This window comes from Wolffia australiana, chromosome 1 (assembly GCF_029677425.1).
Source record: "Wolffia australiana isolate 7733 chromosome 1, ASM2967742v1".
Taxonomy (NCBI): domain Eukaryota; kingdom Viridiplantae; phylum Streptophyta; class Magnoliopsida; order Alismatales; family Araceae; genus Wolffia; species Wolffia australiana.
The window spans coordinates 22,526,070-22,539,731 of NC_135835.1; the positions used below are offsets into that span (position 1 = coordinate 22,526,070).

Sequence of the window (13,662 nt, forward strand, 5' to 3'; positions counted from 1 at the left end):
TTCTATCTCTGTCTCTATCTCCATCTGTGTGCAATATCCATCTCTACCTTTAATTTTACCTCATTCTGTCTCTATCTCTATCAATATTTCCGTATTTACCCGTAATAGTATCTCTATCGTTATCTCTATGTCTGCATCCATCTTTATCTCTCTCTCTATATCTCTTCCTCGAAAGCCATCTCTGCATCTATTCGAGAAACCGCCCATTCGCTCCGCCCCAGGCGCGGGCGGATCGAAGCCGCGAACCGCACCGCGCAGCGCCCGCGGTCGGACCATTCCTAAGCATCTCTGACGCATCATCGGTCTGGAGATTCGGTTAGGAGAGAAGAGGTGGGGCCCACGGTCCACGTAGGCAGTAGACGTTACCGGGGGGTGGGCCCGGGTTTCGAATTGGTGGACGCGCTTCTTGCCAGAGGATAACGGAGACTAGAAAAGCTTCACTCTCGGAGGAAGCGGGAGAGTTTGTTGGTCGTCTTCAACCTCCGGACCTTCGCCGCAGCGAAGGGTTACCTTCGAATCGGATCGGCTATGGCGGTTTGTATGGACGGGAGGATGGCGACGACGTTGACGGCGGCTCGGCTCGAGACGGCGCGCTTGGGGAGCTTCTCGCGAGCGGAAATGATGGGGGAGAAGGTCAGACGCGTCGGTTTCTTAGGGCGGACCGGAGGGAGAATTCAGCGCCGGAGATCGACGCGCATGTCCATCGCCACCGAATTGCCGGAGGAGATCTCGGTTCGTTGCTCATCTTCTCCTCCATTGTCGTCTGATTCTTTTTTTTAATTTTAATTTTTTTGCTAGTACTGTTCTGTTTCTTTGTTTGAGTCGGATCTTGGATCTGTCCTCCTAGAATCTGATCTCAGATCTCTAACAGAGTGAATGTAGATTATAGTATGAAGCTCTGTTCGCCATCGTGATTGTGTAAATGGCGGTTTCTTGTGTCCTCTGTTTTTATGACTTCATCGTCGTCGCTTATTTGCTTAAACTTGATTTGAAGACGAGAGTAGAATCTTAGATTCTGGAATGCCTTTCCCATTGCTGTTTCAAACGTACTTTTTTAACTAACTGTCTTTCCCGCCATTTTCCTTGCGTCCGAACCTTGCGTGTTTACATCGAAGTAGGAATGTTTCAAATTATTTGAAAAACAGTGCAATGTGTCGAGTAAGTTTACTTGCGAATCACAGATTTCATAGTTTGTGTCGAGTATAATCTCGATCGAGACACGGATTTCACTCCTCCCAACAATGCGCGTTAGTAACGTTGGATAAAAGCGCACCATCTAGATCTCTAGAAAAAATTGAAAAAATAGAGAAAGATTTAAGTATATTTACACTGCGAATCATAGATTTCACTACTGTTCCTCTTTATAATCTCCATCGAGTCATAGATTTCACTAGTCTTCCACCGATGTGTGTTTACAACGAAATAGGATAAAAGAGCCTAATGGGGATCTTTAGAAACATTTCATAAACAGTTAAATAAGTATATTTACGCTGTGAATCACAGATTTCACTGATGTTTTCTCTATATAATTTCGATCGAGTCATATATTTCTCTAGAAACATTTGAAAAAAAGTGAAATTGGTCGAGTATAAATTCACACTGAAAATCATAAATTTGACAGACTGTGCCAATTATAATCTCAATCGACGGATCGAAATAATGGAGTTACTGTGGAAGATGTGCAGTTCAAGGATGTGGAATTTGAGAGGAGGAATCCACGATCAGTTGTGGCGGTCATTCTCGGTGGCGGCGCTGGAACCCGCCTCTCCCCTCTCACCAAGCAGAGGGCCAAGCCTGCTGTAAGTAACTTCCTCATCAATTAAACTCTGGAAATTTGGAAAAATATTGAATAACTTGATTTGTGATTTTATTTCTTATTATAATTTGGGCTCTTCTCATCTTTGTTTAGGTGCCCATTGGCGGGGCTTACAGGTTGATCGATGTGCCTATGAGTAACTGCATCAACAGTGGTCTCAACAAAGTTTACATCCTCACCCAGTTCAACTCTGCGTCACTCAATCGGCATCTTGCCAGAACTTATAACTTGGGCAACGGAGTGAACTTCGGAGACGGCTTTGTGGAGGTCAGCGCCAAAATTCTGAGCCAGTCTCTTTTATTCAAGTCCTTATTTATTTTTGTAAAACGAGTTTTTTTTTTTTTTTCTCAGTCTAGTTTCCGTTGTCTCCATAGGTTCTAGCAGCAACGCAGACCCCAGGAGACGCAGGACAGAGGTGGTTCCAAGGAACTGCGGATGCAGTTCGTCAGTTTCACTGGCTCTTCGAGGTAGTTGGGCATTAGCTTTTTCTCTCTTATATGCCCTTTAATAATCGTTTTCATAATTTAAATTTCAAGCAAGCACGGTTTATTTACGATGGTTTTAGCTTTCTATAGGATGCGAGATTGAAAGATATTGACGATATCTTGATCCTGAGCGGTGATCATCTCTACCGCATGGACTACATGGACTTTGTTCAGGTGATTCATCTCTTATCTGATATTGTTTCGTTGTGCCAATGGAAACTAAATGGCATTTTATCCTTCAGAGACATCGACAAAGCGGGGCGGATATCACCATTTCTTGCCTTCCCATGGATGATAGGTATTTGAATTTTTTTTCTTATGATGTTTGGAGGTTTGATCAAATTAGATGGTTTTATGATTTGATGGGTCCACTGAGCCGTATGAAAATCAGGCCCATGTTCACGATCGAATCGTTTCATCCATCACTATCAGGGCCGTCTGATCAATCGAATTTTCCGATCAGCATCGATTCTTTTTATCTGATCCTATCTGATCGTGTCTACTTCCCCGGAGTGCTCCATCTGATCCATGAGACCATGACTGATCACGGGAGGGGCCAACGGATCGGATCTACCCATTGGGCCTGATCACTATACAGTCGATGGGATCTATCAAATATTTTGACCAACTGCAATCAGGGCTATCTATTCAATCGAATCTTTCGATCAGTTTTTTGGGTCTAATTTTTTCTGCCTTTTCATGACAGCCGTGCTTCAGATTTCGGTTTAATGAAGATTGATAATAAAGGCAGAGTGTTATCCTTCTCCGAAAAACCCAAGGGAGATGATTTGAAGGCGATGGTTAGTCTTTTTTTTGTTTTCTTCTCATCCTTATGTCCTGTTATTCATTCGAAGGCGTGTTATCATGTCATATTTAGGAGGTGGATACAACAGTACTGGGACTTTCCAGAGATGAGGCCAAAAAGAAACCGTATATAGCATCTATGGGCATCTATGTTTTCAAGAAGGAATTACTTTTGAACCTGCTGAGGTGTGTATCCAACTCCCATATATTCATCTGCATTTTATAATGCGGGTATCATTCCACGTCCTGTGAGCATTTGCTGCTTATTTTTTGAACTCGTTATCTTTTTCCTCTTTATATCATGTTTTTTCTTGGGAAACTTTTCCCTCTCATCTTTGTCCCTTTTTTCCCTTATTGTCACTGTTGGGTTTCTTGTAATTGCCAATTGATCAGATGTTTCGCGTGTTCAGTTAAATTTTGGTCATCTGTATAAAACTCGTTCCATGAAAATTTCGTGAGATCAGAGTGATTTTATTAGAATCTGTAAACAAGAAAAGAACAATTCTTCATAGCAAATGAAAGAGATTACAGGGTTTTATAGGAAGCCCTAATGGGCTGACTAGAGAGGGCCCTTAATGGGCTAACAAGAGAGAGAAAATAAAGACATGTAATACTCAGATCAACACTCCCCCTCAAGCTGGAGTGTGGATGTTATCCACACCCAGCAAGGAACAGAGCTCCTCAAACCTAGGGGCATGAAGCCCTTTGGTGAAGATATCTGCAAGCTGTTCAGCGGACGGAACATAAGGCGTGCAAAAATCTCCTGATTCAAGCTTCTCTTTGATGAAATGGCGATCGATCTCGATGTGCTTTGTACGGTCATGCTGAACGGGGTCATGAGCAATGCTAATCGCCGATTTGTTGTCGCAGAACAGCTGGACAGGAGAGGGAACTGGACACCGTAGCTCACGAAGAAGCTGGGTAATCCAAAGTGCTTCACACAGACCATGCGCAAGGGCACGGAACTCCGCTTCAGCACTCGATCGAGAGACCACTTTCTGCTTCTTGCTCCTCCAAGTAATCAGATTGCCGCCCAAGAAGGTGCAATACCCAGATGTGGACCGACGATCAACCACAGAGCCGGCATAATCTGCATCGGTGTAGACTTCAAGACGCAGGCCGGTATGGCGACGAAACAATAATCCACGGCCAATGGTGCCCTTCAGGAAACAGAGGAGACGATGAGCAGCATGAAAATGGCTCATGCGAGGAGTCTGCATGAACTGACTCAGAACACCCACTGAATATGCAATGTCCGGGCGAGTGTGGGTGAGATAAAGCAGTTTTCCCACAAGTCTTCTATATGGGCCAGGCTCAGCAAGCTCCTCATCCGCATCGGCACCAAGTCGATGGTTCGCATCAATCGGTGTCGAAGCAGGCTTGGCGTTTTCCTTTCCAAGCTCACAGAGAAGGTCCACCGTATACTTTCTCTGACAAATAAAGATCCCGCTAGAAGAATAGGCCACCTCTATGCCAAGAAAGTACCTCAACGGGCCAAGATGGCGAATAGCAAATTCCGACGAGAGATACATAGCCAGCTCAGTAATGGTCGTCGTATCATCACCCGTAATAATGATGTCATCCACGTACACAAGAAGAATAGCGACTCCCCCTGACGTGGAATGGCGGTAGAAAAGGGTGAGATCACCATTACACTGACGGTATCCACGACGCTGCATGGCCATCGTGAAACGACCAAACCAGGCACGAGGAGATTGCTTCAAGCCATATAATGCTTTCTTCAGGCGACAAACAACAGACTGCGGAGACGATGGCACTAAGGAAGTGTAACCAGGAGGTAATGCCATGTAGATCTCCTCAGTCAACTCTCCATGCAGAAAAGCATTCTTCACATCATATTGTTGCAAAATCCAGCCCCGATCCGCAGCAAGGGCCAATAAGATCCGCACAGTATTCAGCTTGGCGACGGGAGCAAAGGTCTCCTGATAATCAATGCCATGTTTCTGAGTGAACCCTTGTGCCACAACCCGGGCTTTGTGGCGCTCAATAGAACCGTCAGAATTATGCTTCACAGCATACACCCAACGGCTACCCACGAGATGCTTCGGCCGGTAGAGGAACCAGATCCACGTTTCATTGTGAGCAAGAGCCTGAAGTTCTTCCGCCATGGCCTGACGCCAATGCGGAAATGAAAGGGCAATGTCCACCGTCTTGGGAAGGAAGTGGCATCAAGGGAGGTGAGAAGGGCATGATAAGAGGGTGAGAGGCGATGAGAGGAGATAGATTCCGCCAACGGATAGAGGAGGCAGGGAAGAGGCAGCACGGCTAATGAGGAGGTGGCAGGAGGGTGGAGGTTGAGGTAGACGGGGCAGCAGGAGGCGAAGAAGGAAGCCGAGGCTTGCGGCGAGCAAGGGTAATACCATAGCGTTTTCAGGCGGGCAGCGACGGATAGGAGCGGAGGAATCGAAGAAGGTGCAGCAGAAGGGTCGGCGCAGGAGCAGATACTGGAGGAGGCTCCACAGGAGGGACTGAGACGGCGCCCGGAGGCGGGTCGGGAGGCACAATTGCTGGAGGAGCAACAGGCGGAGACACGTCGGGCGAGGCCGGTGAAGAGGGACGAGGGACGAGGATGAGGAATTGAGTGGATCGGAGGGAGATGGGGCGATGAGGGTTCAGGAGAGGAGGAGGAATAGTAGGGAACCAATTCATCAAGCGTGGCATCTTTGGTGACGGCGAACCGGCGAGAGGGTGGATGATAGCATAAATAGCCTTTTGGGTGGAAGAATAGCCAACAAACACACACTTGATAGCACGGGGATCTAGTTTATCACGACCAAGTTGGTGGTTGGGCGCATAGCATACACATCCAAATACACGAGGAGTAAGATGAGTTCGAGAGAGAGAGTTGGAAAGGAATGCTGAAGACGGTCAATGGGAGTGGAGTAGTCAAGCACTCGAGATGGAAGGCGATTAAGAAGATGGATGGCGGTGGAGACGGCTTCCCCCAAAAATACTTGGGCACATGCATATGGAAGAGAAGGCTCGAGTCATTTCAAAGATGTGACGGAATTTTCTTTCGCAACGCCATTTTGCTGTGGTGTATAGGGACAAGAAGTTTCATGGATAATGCCTTTGTCTTGGAAGAAGGTGCTTAACGTGGTGTTAACGTAGTCTTTAGCATTGTCGGAGCGAGCGGCGAATGGATATAGAGAATTGAGTTTGGATAAGGGAGTAAAATTGAGGAATGACACGAGATATCTCCGATTTGTTCTTCAAGAAATATGCCACGTGAATCGAGTAGCGTCAATAAAGATGCATAACCACCGAGAACCGGAAGTACTATGAATAGGGGAAGGCCCTCACACATCGGTGTGAATAAGGGAGAATGGGGTCGAAGAATGAGAAGACGAGATAGGATACGTGGTACGATGATGTTTGGCAATTCGACAAGCAGTACAAACAAAACGGTCCACAGAATGGCCTTGAAAGAGTTTAGGAAAGAGACGATAAAGAGTAGCAAAAGAAGGATGGCCGAGACGTCGATGAAGAAGCCACAAACGCTCGTGGGAAGCCGAAAGGGAAACTGCCGCAGCAGCAAAAGCAAGAGAACTCGAACAAGGACGAACAAGATAGAGCCCCTCATGCTCCTCAGCAATGGAAATCATCCTCCCCGACACCTGCGTGGGCCAAGGAGCATGAGCCCACGACTGGAGGATCAAGCAAGCGGCGTAGACGCTCCATCTCTTCCGGAGTGAAGCTAGCGGGCGAGGCACTAGTCGGGAGAAGACCGTACAGCATAGGCACTTGACCCGGGGGGGGCACGGACGAGGCGGCTTCAGCAAGGTTGCTCGGTTGTGCGCGTTTCCATTGAAGCTTGTAGCACGTCTCCTTAGAGTGACCTCGCTTCTTGCAGTAATTGCAAAACAGCGAAGGATCACCCTTTGGAGAATCCTCCGTCCGAGCCGTCAGACCACGTGGCAAAGAGTCGGGTGGTGGAGTCGACGATGGGCGTGCAGACGAAGAGGAATGAGCTACAAGTGCCGAAGCCGAGTTCTGGGCCTGCTGAAAGCGGGATTCTTCAACCCGCACACTGTGGAGCGCATCCTTGAAGGTAGGACCAGTCTCCTGATGAATAAGCTGAGCCATACAACTTCATATTCGGGTTCAGTCCCATAAGAAACTGGAAAACCCGGTTGAAGAGTATATTGGCGGTCCACGAATGGGGTCGGGCGGCATGTAGTAGTCAATTTCATTCCACAACGAAATGAGCTCCGTGCTGTACTCCATGATAGACCGGTCCCTTGACGCAGGTTAGCGGCCCGATGTACCAATTCGTACAGAGTCGCAATGTTGTGCTTCTTGGAGTGGCTCTCAAGTGCTGCTTCCCAGACCGCCCGAGCCGACTCTAGAGACATGAATTCACCTTTAACACTAGGTGAAATACTGTCCAAGAGCCAACGATGAACTACCCCCTCAACGTCCAGCCAGTCATAATACTTGGGATCGGTCCGGGAAGGTCCGTCTTCTAGAAGATGGCGCATGAGACGCCCTTTTAAAGTTATCTGGACGTACTGGCGCCATTGCAGGAGATTGAATCCAGTAAACATACCATCCGGAGGCATCCGAGGCAAAGAGGATGGTCCAGAGGAGGACGACCAATTCCCGGGCTCGAGAGGCACCGCAGATGCATGTAGCGTAGATACCGGCGTCGAGTCTGGTGTAACAGTAGAGGTCTGGGCTTCAACCGGGTTCGTCATGATGAAAGCAGAGTAGACCACAGTCAGAAGGCGCCGGAACGACGAGAAGCCGGGACTGCAGGCGCCGAGACGTCGGGCGCCGGGACGGTGGGAGCCGGGACGGCGGGTGCCGGGACGTCGGGCGCCGGGACGGCGGGCGCTGGGACGGCGGGAGCCGGGACGACGGTCGCCGGGACGTCGGTCGCCAGGGCGGCGCGCGAGCCACGGCGCGAGCCGGCGCGCGAGCCGGGAGGGCGCGAGCCGGGGCGGCGCGAGCCAGGAGGGCGCGAGCCGAGGCGGCGCGGGCCGGGACGGCGGGCGCCGGAGCGGAAGACGCTGGGACGGCGGATGTCAGAACGGCGAGCGCCTGGGAGGCCCGGAGCGAGACGGCGAGAGACCGGAGCGCGAGATCAGGCGGTCGTGAGAACCGCCGAAGATCGAAGCGCAAGGTCGAGCCCAGGAAACCCAGATTAGGGTTAGGGTTAGGGCTCTGATACCATGTAAACAAGAAAAGAACAATTCTTCATAGCAAATGAAAGAGATTACAGGGTTTTATAGGAAGCCCTAATGGGCTGACTAGAGAGGGCCCTTAATGGGCTAACAAGAGAGAGAAAATAAAGACATGTAATACTCAGATCAACAGAATCAAATAATATTAAATTCAATATTTTATGAAAATATATTTTAATATTTAACGTCAAAGATTTTGCCTGCCCATTTCTCCCATGAATCTGACCTGGCAGTAACGATATTTCGTCTCAGAGTTATTTGTTTCAAAAGGGTTTTTATTTGGGTCGTCTTCAGCTTTTTCCATTTTTTTGCTGATTAGATGGCGTTTTCCTACTGCAAACGACTTCGGGTCAGAAATAATCCCCGCATCTGCAAAGGAATACTTTATTAAGGTGCGCTCAGTGTTGATTTCAGAAATTATTTGTGCTGTTCGACACATTTTTATTCTATCAAATGAAAAATATAGTCAGAACTGATGCTTTAACTAATGTAAATCGTGAAATTTTCATCTGCAAGCGTGCTGTACACACAATACCTGAATGGTGAATTGCATTCAACATGTTTTTCAATTTTAATTTTTTTAAGTGAGACTAAGTCAAAAATGTTTTTCTCTGAATCTTACTCTGCTCTTCAACCTGTGGTACATGTTTCAGGCTTACTTATTTAATGATTACTGGGAAGACATTGGAACCATCAAATCCTTCTATGAAGCAAACCTCGCTCTAACTGCTCACGTAAGATTCCTTAGACTTCACATGTTCTTCTAAGCTTTTTATGTCTATTCTTCATAATTTTATGTAAATTATAGAGTAAATTGAACCATCTTCAAATTATGGAGTAAACTGAAGGATTTTTCTGTTCATGTGTTGGTATGTACTCAATCAAATAGGTGTGAAATCAGCAGTACACTGAACCATTTTCAAAAGGGGTAATTATGATGTACCAAATAAAAAACATAGTAATTAGTCACAAAGGAGACACAAGTACCAGAGATGCAGTGATCTGATACTCTCATGGAAAAGATATTTTAAATCTATACTGCATTTGCCATGGTATAGGTCATCTACCTTTTGAATAAAACTTGTTGGATTCAAGCACTAACCAACTGTGATAAAAGCTATAGCTGATAGCAAAACCGCTACTTTTCATCTTTAAGCAGGATGTTGTTCTTCAAACCCCCCCCCACAATACCTGTCACTGGCCTATTTATGGCCCAAGTGTGCAGTGTGTTGTTGCTGGGATTTGAATCTGCAACCTGGCTCTAATATCATGTTGGAGGATTCAAGTGCTTACCAACTGTGCTAAAATTCAAACTGATAGCGAGGATGCTATGCTTCAACAAAACTAATGGGGCATTATTTTATACATCTGTCTCAGTAAAGCATTTAACTTGTGTCATGTTTTTCAGCCACCGCGCTTCAGCTTTTATGATGCTGCAAAGCCAATTTATACATCGAGGAGGAATCTCCCACCATCTAAGTTCGACAATAGTAAGGTTGGTTACTGATATTTTCTCATTACGGGGATTTTTGTCAGTACGCACCCAAAGAGTTCACATAGAGCCAAAGGACCTCCAGAAAAATATTGTTTTTTAAGAGAAAAATGGAAAATTTTCTCATTTACCCAAATTAGAAATGCCAAATTTGAGTTTCAGGCTCTTTTGAGTTTGACTTAAGAATGACCTTTAGTTACTCTTGAAGCTGATAATGAAGAATGAAGTTTTTTTCTTGTTTTTCTGTGGACGAATTCGTGAGACAGGAGATTTGTAGAATAATTCTCCAGGAATTTATTTCCTTGATATAGGATAATTATTTTAATAAATGAGTGGCTTGTTTTATTGGGGGTTGTTCTGAAGATTGTGGACTCGATCGTCTCCCACGGAAGCTTCCTGGACAACTGCTTAGTAGAGCACAGCGTCGTCGGCATCCGTTCACGTATCAACAGAAACGTTCACTTGAAGGTTCGGCATAAATCTTGATTTATTTTTTATTTTTAAAAATAAAACCTTTTATTGGGTTCTTTGTTAAGAACAGAAGATTTCCACTATTTTCACTGATACAGGATAAATACTTTTTTTATTCATAATAAATAATCTTCTGAAAAAAGTTTAGGTAAAACAATGCATATAGAATAATTTTTAGTCCGATGTGACAAAATAAGTGGAGATTAACGTGCACCTAAACGTTTGGTCTATGGTATTGATGTATCCTTTTCTAAAAAAGAAAAACTCATTCTTTGGTTTTACTCTTATGATCCAAAAATTCCATCATATCCGTCGCACAAGAACAAGTAGTGTCGAAAATCAGGGAAATAGAAGTTGGGTGAAAGAAAAGAAAAGAGACAAATGAGATGGATAAAAACCATCCATATTTATGGCGAAGAGGAGAAAATCCAAGTCCAGTACAGAACCATTAAGTCGAAAAATATGATAACCCATTAATCCCAACAAATAGTAATCTTAATAACCAGTAGATAATATTCTAAAAGGTGAAGCTCACACCATAAACACAAACTGCGTGCCAAAAGTCTATTTATGTTTGCGTTTTCTTTGGAGGGTCACCCGATTTGGGTGATTCTAATTTCTTCCAGAAAACGTGTTCTATTCTTGTCCAAGAAATGTCTATTTATGTTTGATTTTGGCTTGGGAATGTGTTCATGCTGCGAGCATGCTTATTCTAACTAAGGCTCGTGGACTGATGTCATCAATCATCTCTCCTAACCTCATATTGGGACTGGAGTGATGGTTTTCATTCCGTTCGTTATCGTTCCCTCATCAATGTCGATGATATAAATTAAATTTACATCCGTCCTCTGTCCATTCAGTCATCCATTCCGTACAAAACTGCAGACTCTGTGACTGATGACTGACCAAAATGCCATTCCATCCCGTTCACAAACGTTAATTCTAACTTAAATCTTACTCGATTCTAATTGTGGCTCAGGACGTGGTCATGATGGGGGCAGACTACTATGAGACAGAGGGTGAAGTTGCCTCCTTGATCGCTGAAGGCAAGGTTCCCATCGGAATAGGAGAAAACTCCAAGATCAGGTACAGGATTAGGGTGCTTCTCCTATTCTCTGTTCTTGAAATTTTTTCATCTGCTTGTAGAAAATTAATTCTTGTTTTTATTTTATGGCGGGCAGCAACTGCATCATCGACAAGAACGCGAGGATCGGGAGGAACGTCCACATCTCCAACTCAGAGGTTCAGCTCAGCTTCCCCTCTACTTTTCTTTATCTTCAGATTTTTTTAAAAAAAGTATCCGTTTTGTTGTGTTTTTTCTTCGTGTGTCAATTTGTGTTTTTTGCTTTATGTTTTCTTGTTATATCATTTTTCAGATTTCCAGCGGTTGTACTTTTTTTTCCTTTGTTAGATTACAAATTTGGTTTTTATTTTCTGATTAATTTTTTCTCTGGGGCAAGGAAACTATTCCATGCTTATGGGTTTGCCTTAGGCTTGGATTTTCTATTTCGTTTTGTGATTTTATTTCTTCTCTTATTCGATGATCTTCAGTCAATTTTTTGAAGAGAAATGTGCAATATTGTCGTATTATAAAGGTGTTCCTCCCAATAAAGATGACTTCATTTCACTCATAAAATTTTCAGTCTTTCGTTGACTCCAAAATGATGCACTATTCCTCAACAAATTCAATAGATATAAAATATAATTTAGAGGTTTCGAATTCTACTTCACCTTTATCTAATTTACTTAATGAAAATTTAAAATATACATATTTCTAGGTTGTTGATGCAGTTTAGTAATATTGGTTGTTTTTTTAAGAATACTAATGAAATTTGGTTTTCGGTTGGGTAAATTCCACTTCCTTCAGTTTAATTAGTAATATGTTGTTTTGTAAAGAAAAGGCAGTAATTATGAAGAATAATGAAATTTGGTTTTTTGTTGAGAAAATTCCTCTTCCTTTCAGTTTAGTTAGTAATATTGGTTGTCTTTCAAAGAAAAAAAAGAATTATGAAGACTGTTTCAATTGGTTGAAAAGATTACTCTTCCCCTCAGTTTAGGAATTTGCTTTTTTTAAGAAATTAGTTATTATGAAGAGTAATGAAATTTGGTTTTGGTTGAGCAAATTACTCTTTCCTACAGTTTAGTTTACTATTATTCGTTGTTTCGTAAGAAATGACAGTAATTATGGACTTTACTGCATTTTAGAGATATTTTTAGACTTTATATAAATCAGTTGTGTTCTTGATGCTTTTTTCTTGGGGGGATGGGAATTAATAAAAACAGGGAATTCAAGAGGCAGACAGATCATCAGAGGGTTTCCACATCCGGTCCGGCATCACCGTCGTTCTGAGGAACTCCACCATCAAAGACGGTCTGGTCATTTGAAGACGATGCGAGGTATGATCCAGTGTATGATTCAATGCCCATGTTTGTTTTAATTTTTTGTGTAGAGGAGTAAATATCCAGTAATTTTCATGTATTTTATTGGCATCTCTCATCTACAAAGAACGCCATTTAAGTTAAAATGGAAAATCGGTAGCAAAATAATTTTAATTTTGGTAGGAAGAAGTAAAGAACTACATCCGTGGAGCTTATTTGTTTTATTTTTTTACGTAGATAAATAAATAATTTAAACTACACCGGAGAATTGGAGACGACATTTTTTATTTTTTTAATAGGAAAGCATTAAAGAACATGGTTTAAAAAGCTTGGTTGTCTTCTTTCTTCTACGTAAAAACATGGTTTAAATTTTTATGTTGACGAGTACTTGACTGGCTTCTCTCTTCTACAAAGAACGCCATTTAAATTAAAACGGGTCATTGCAACAAATTAGTATGTTTATTTTTAATTAACAGATTACATTGTTAGAGGCCTTTGTTTATTTAAATTATTTACTTTCAGGAATAAATATCCGGTAATTTATTGGTATTTTAATGGCTTCTCTCTTCTACAAAAAAAAAAACGCCATTTAAGCTGAAACGGAAAATTGGCAATATTGTTAGCCCCTCCCAAGCCCGATATCGGAACGGATGCTGAACTGGATATCGGAAATGGGCTTATCCAATATCCGTCTACGATGGATATCGGTATCAGAAGAGTTAAAAAAATACATCATTCAAGCTGAAATGGTAAATTGGCGACAAAATAAACTTCTTTAAGAAAGTAATAACTAAAAAATTAACCACTAACGATGATTTGGTCATCTGAAAGCAGTGGAAGATGCGCTTGAACATATGATTCAAAACCTTTGTTTGATTTTATATTTACGTTGACGAACAAATATCCAGTAAATAAGAAGTATTTTGACGGCTTCTCTCTTCTACGACCACAAACTGACAACAAAATAACATCATTCTTTAAAAAGAAAGAATCAAAAATCCGGTCCAC

At 43.3% G+C, this 13,662-nt stretch overlaps 1 protein-coding gene across 1 annotated transcript; it reads left to right on the plus strand.

Annotated features, from left to right (window-relative positions):
• The first annotated feature begins 445 nt into the window (after positions 1-445).
• On the plus strand, positions 446-12,765 carry APL1 (ADP glucose pyrophosphorylase large subunit 1). The gene is made up of 15 exons (XM_078585125.1): positions 446-732; positions 1,686-1,799; positions 1,910-2,083; positions 2,191-2,283; positions 2,392-2,475; positions 2,544-2,599; positions 3,008-3,101; positions 3,179-3,291; positions 8,632-8,704; positions 8,966-9,046; positions 9,721-9,807; positions 10,168-10,272; positions 11,255-11,361; positions 11,457-11,517; positions 12,559-12,765. Exons 1-15 carry the CDS (start codon positions 529-531, stop codon positions 12,658-12,660), a joined length of 1,548 nt encoding a protein of 515 aa, XP_078441251.1. The 5' UTR covers positions 446-528; the 3' UTR covers positions 12,661-12,765.
• The last annotated feature ends 897 nt before the right edge of the window (positions 12,766-13,662 follow it).

Coding starts and splice junctions, on each gene's coding strand:
- APL1 (XM_078585125.1), top strand. CDS start 529: ATGGCGGTTTGTATGGACGGGAGGATGGCGACGACGTTGACGGCGGCT. Junction 2,476..2,543: donor ACTACATGGACTTTGTTCAG/GTGATTCATCTC, acceptor TTTATCCTTCAG/AGACATCGACAAAGCGGGGC. Junction 9,047..9,720: donor ACCTCGCTCTAACTGCTCAC/GTAAGATTCCTT, acceptor CATGTTTTTCAG/CCACCGCGCTTCAGCTTTTA.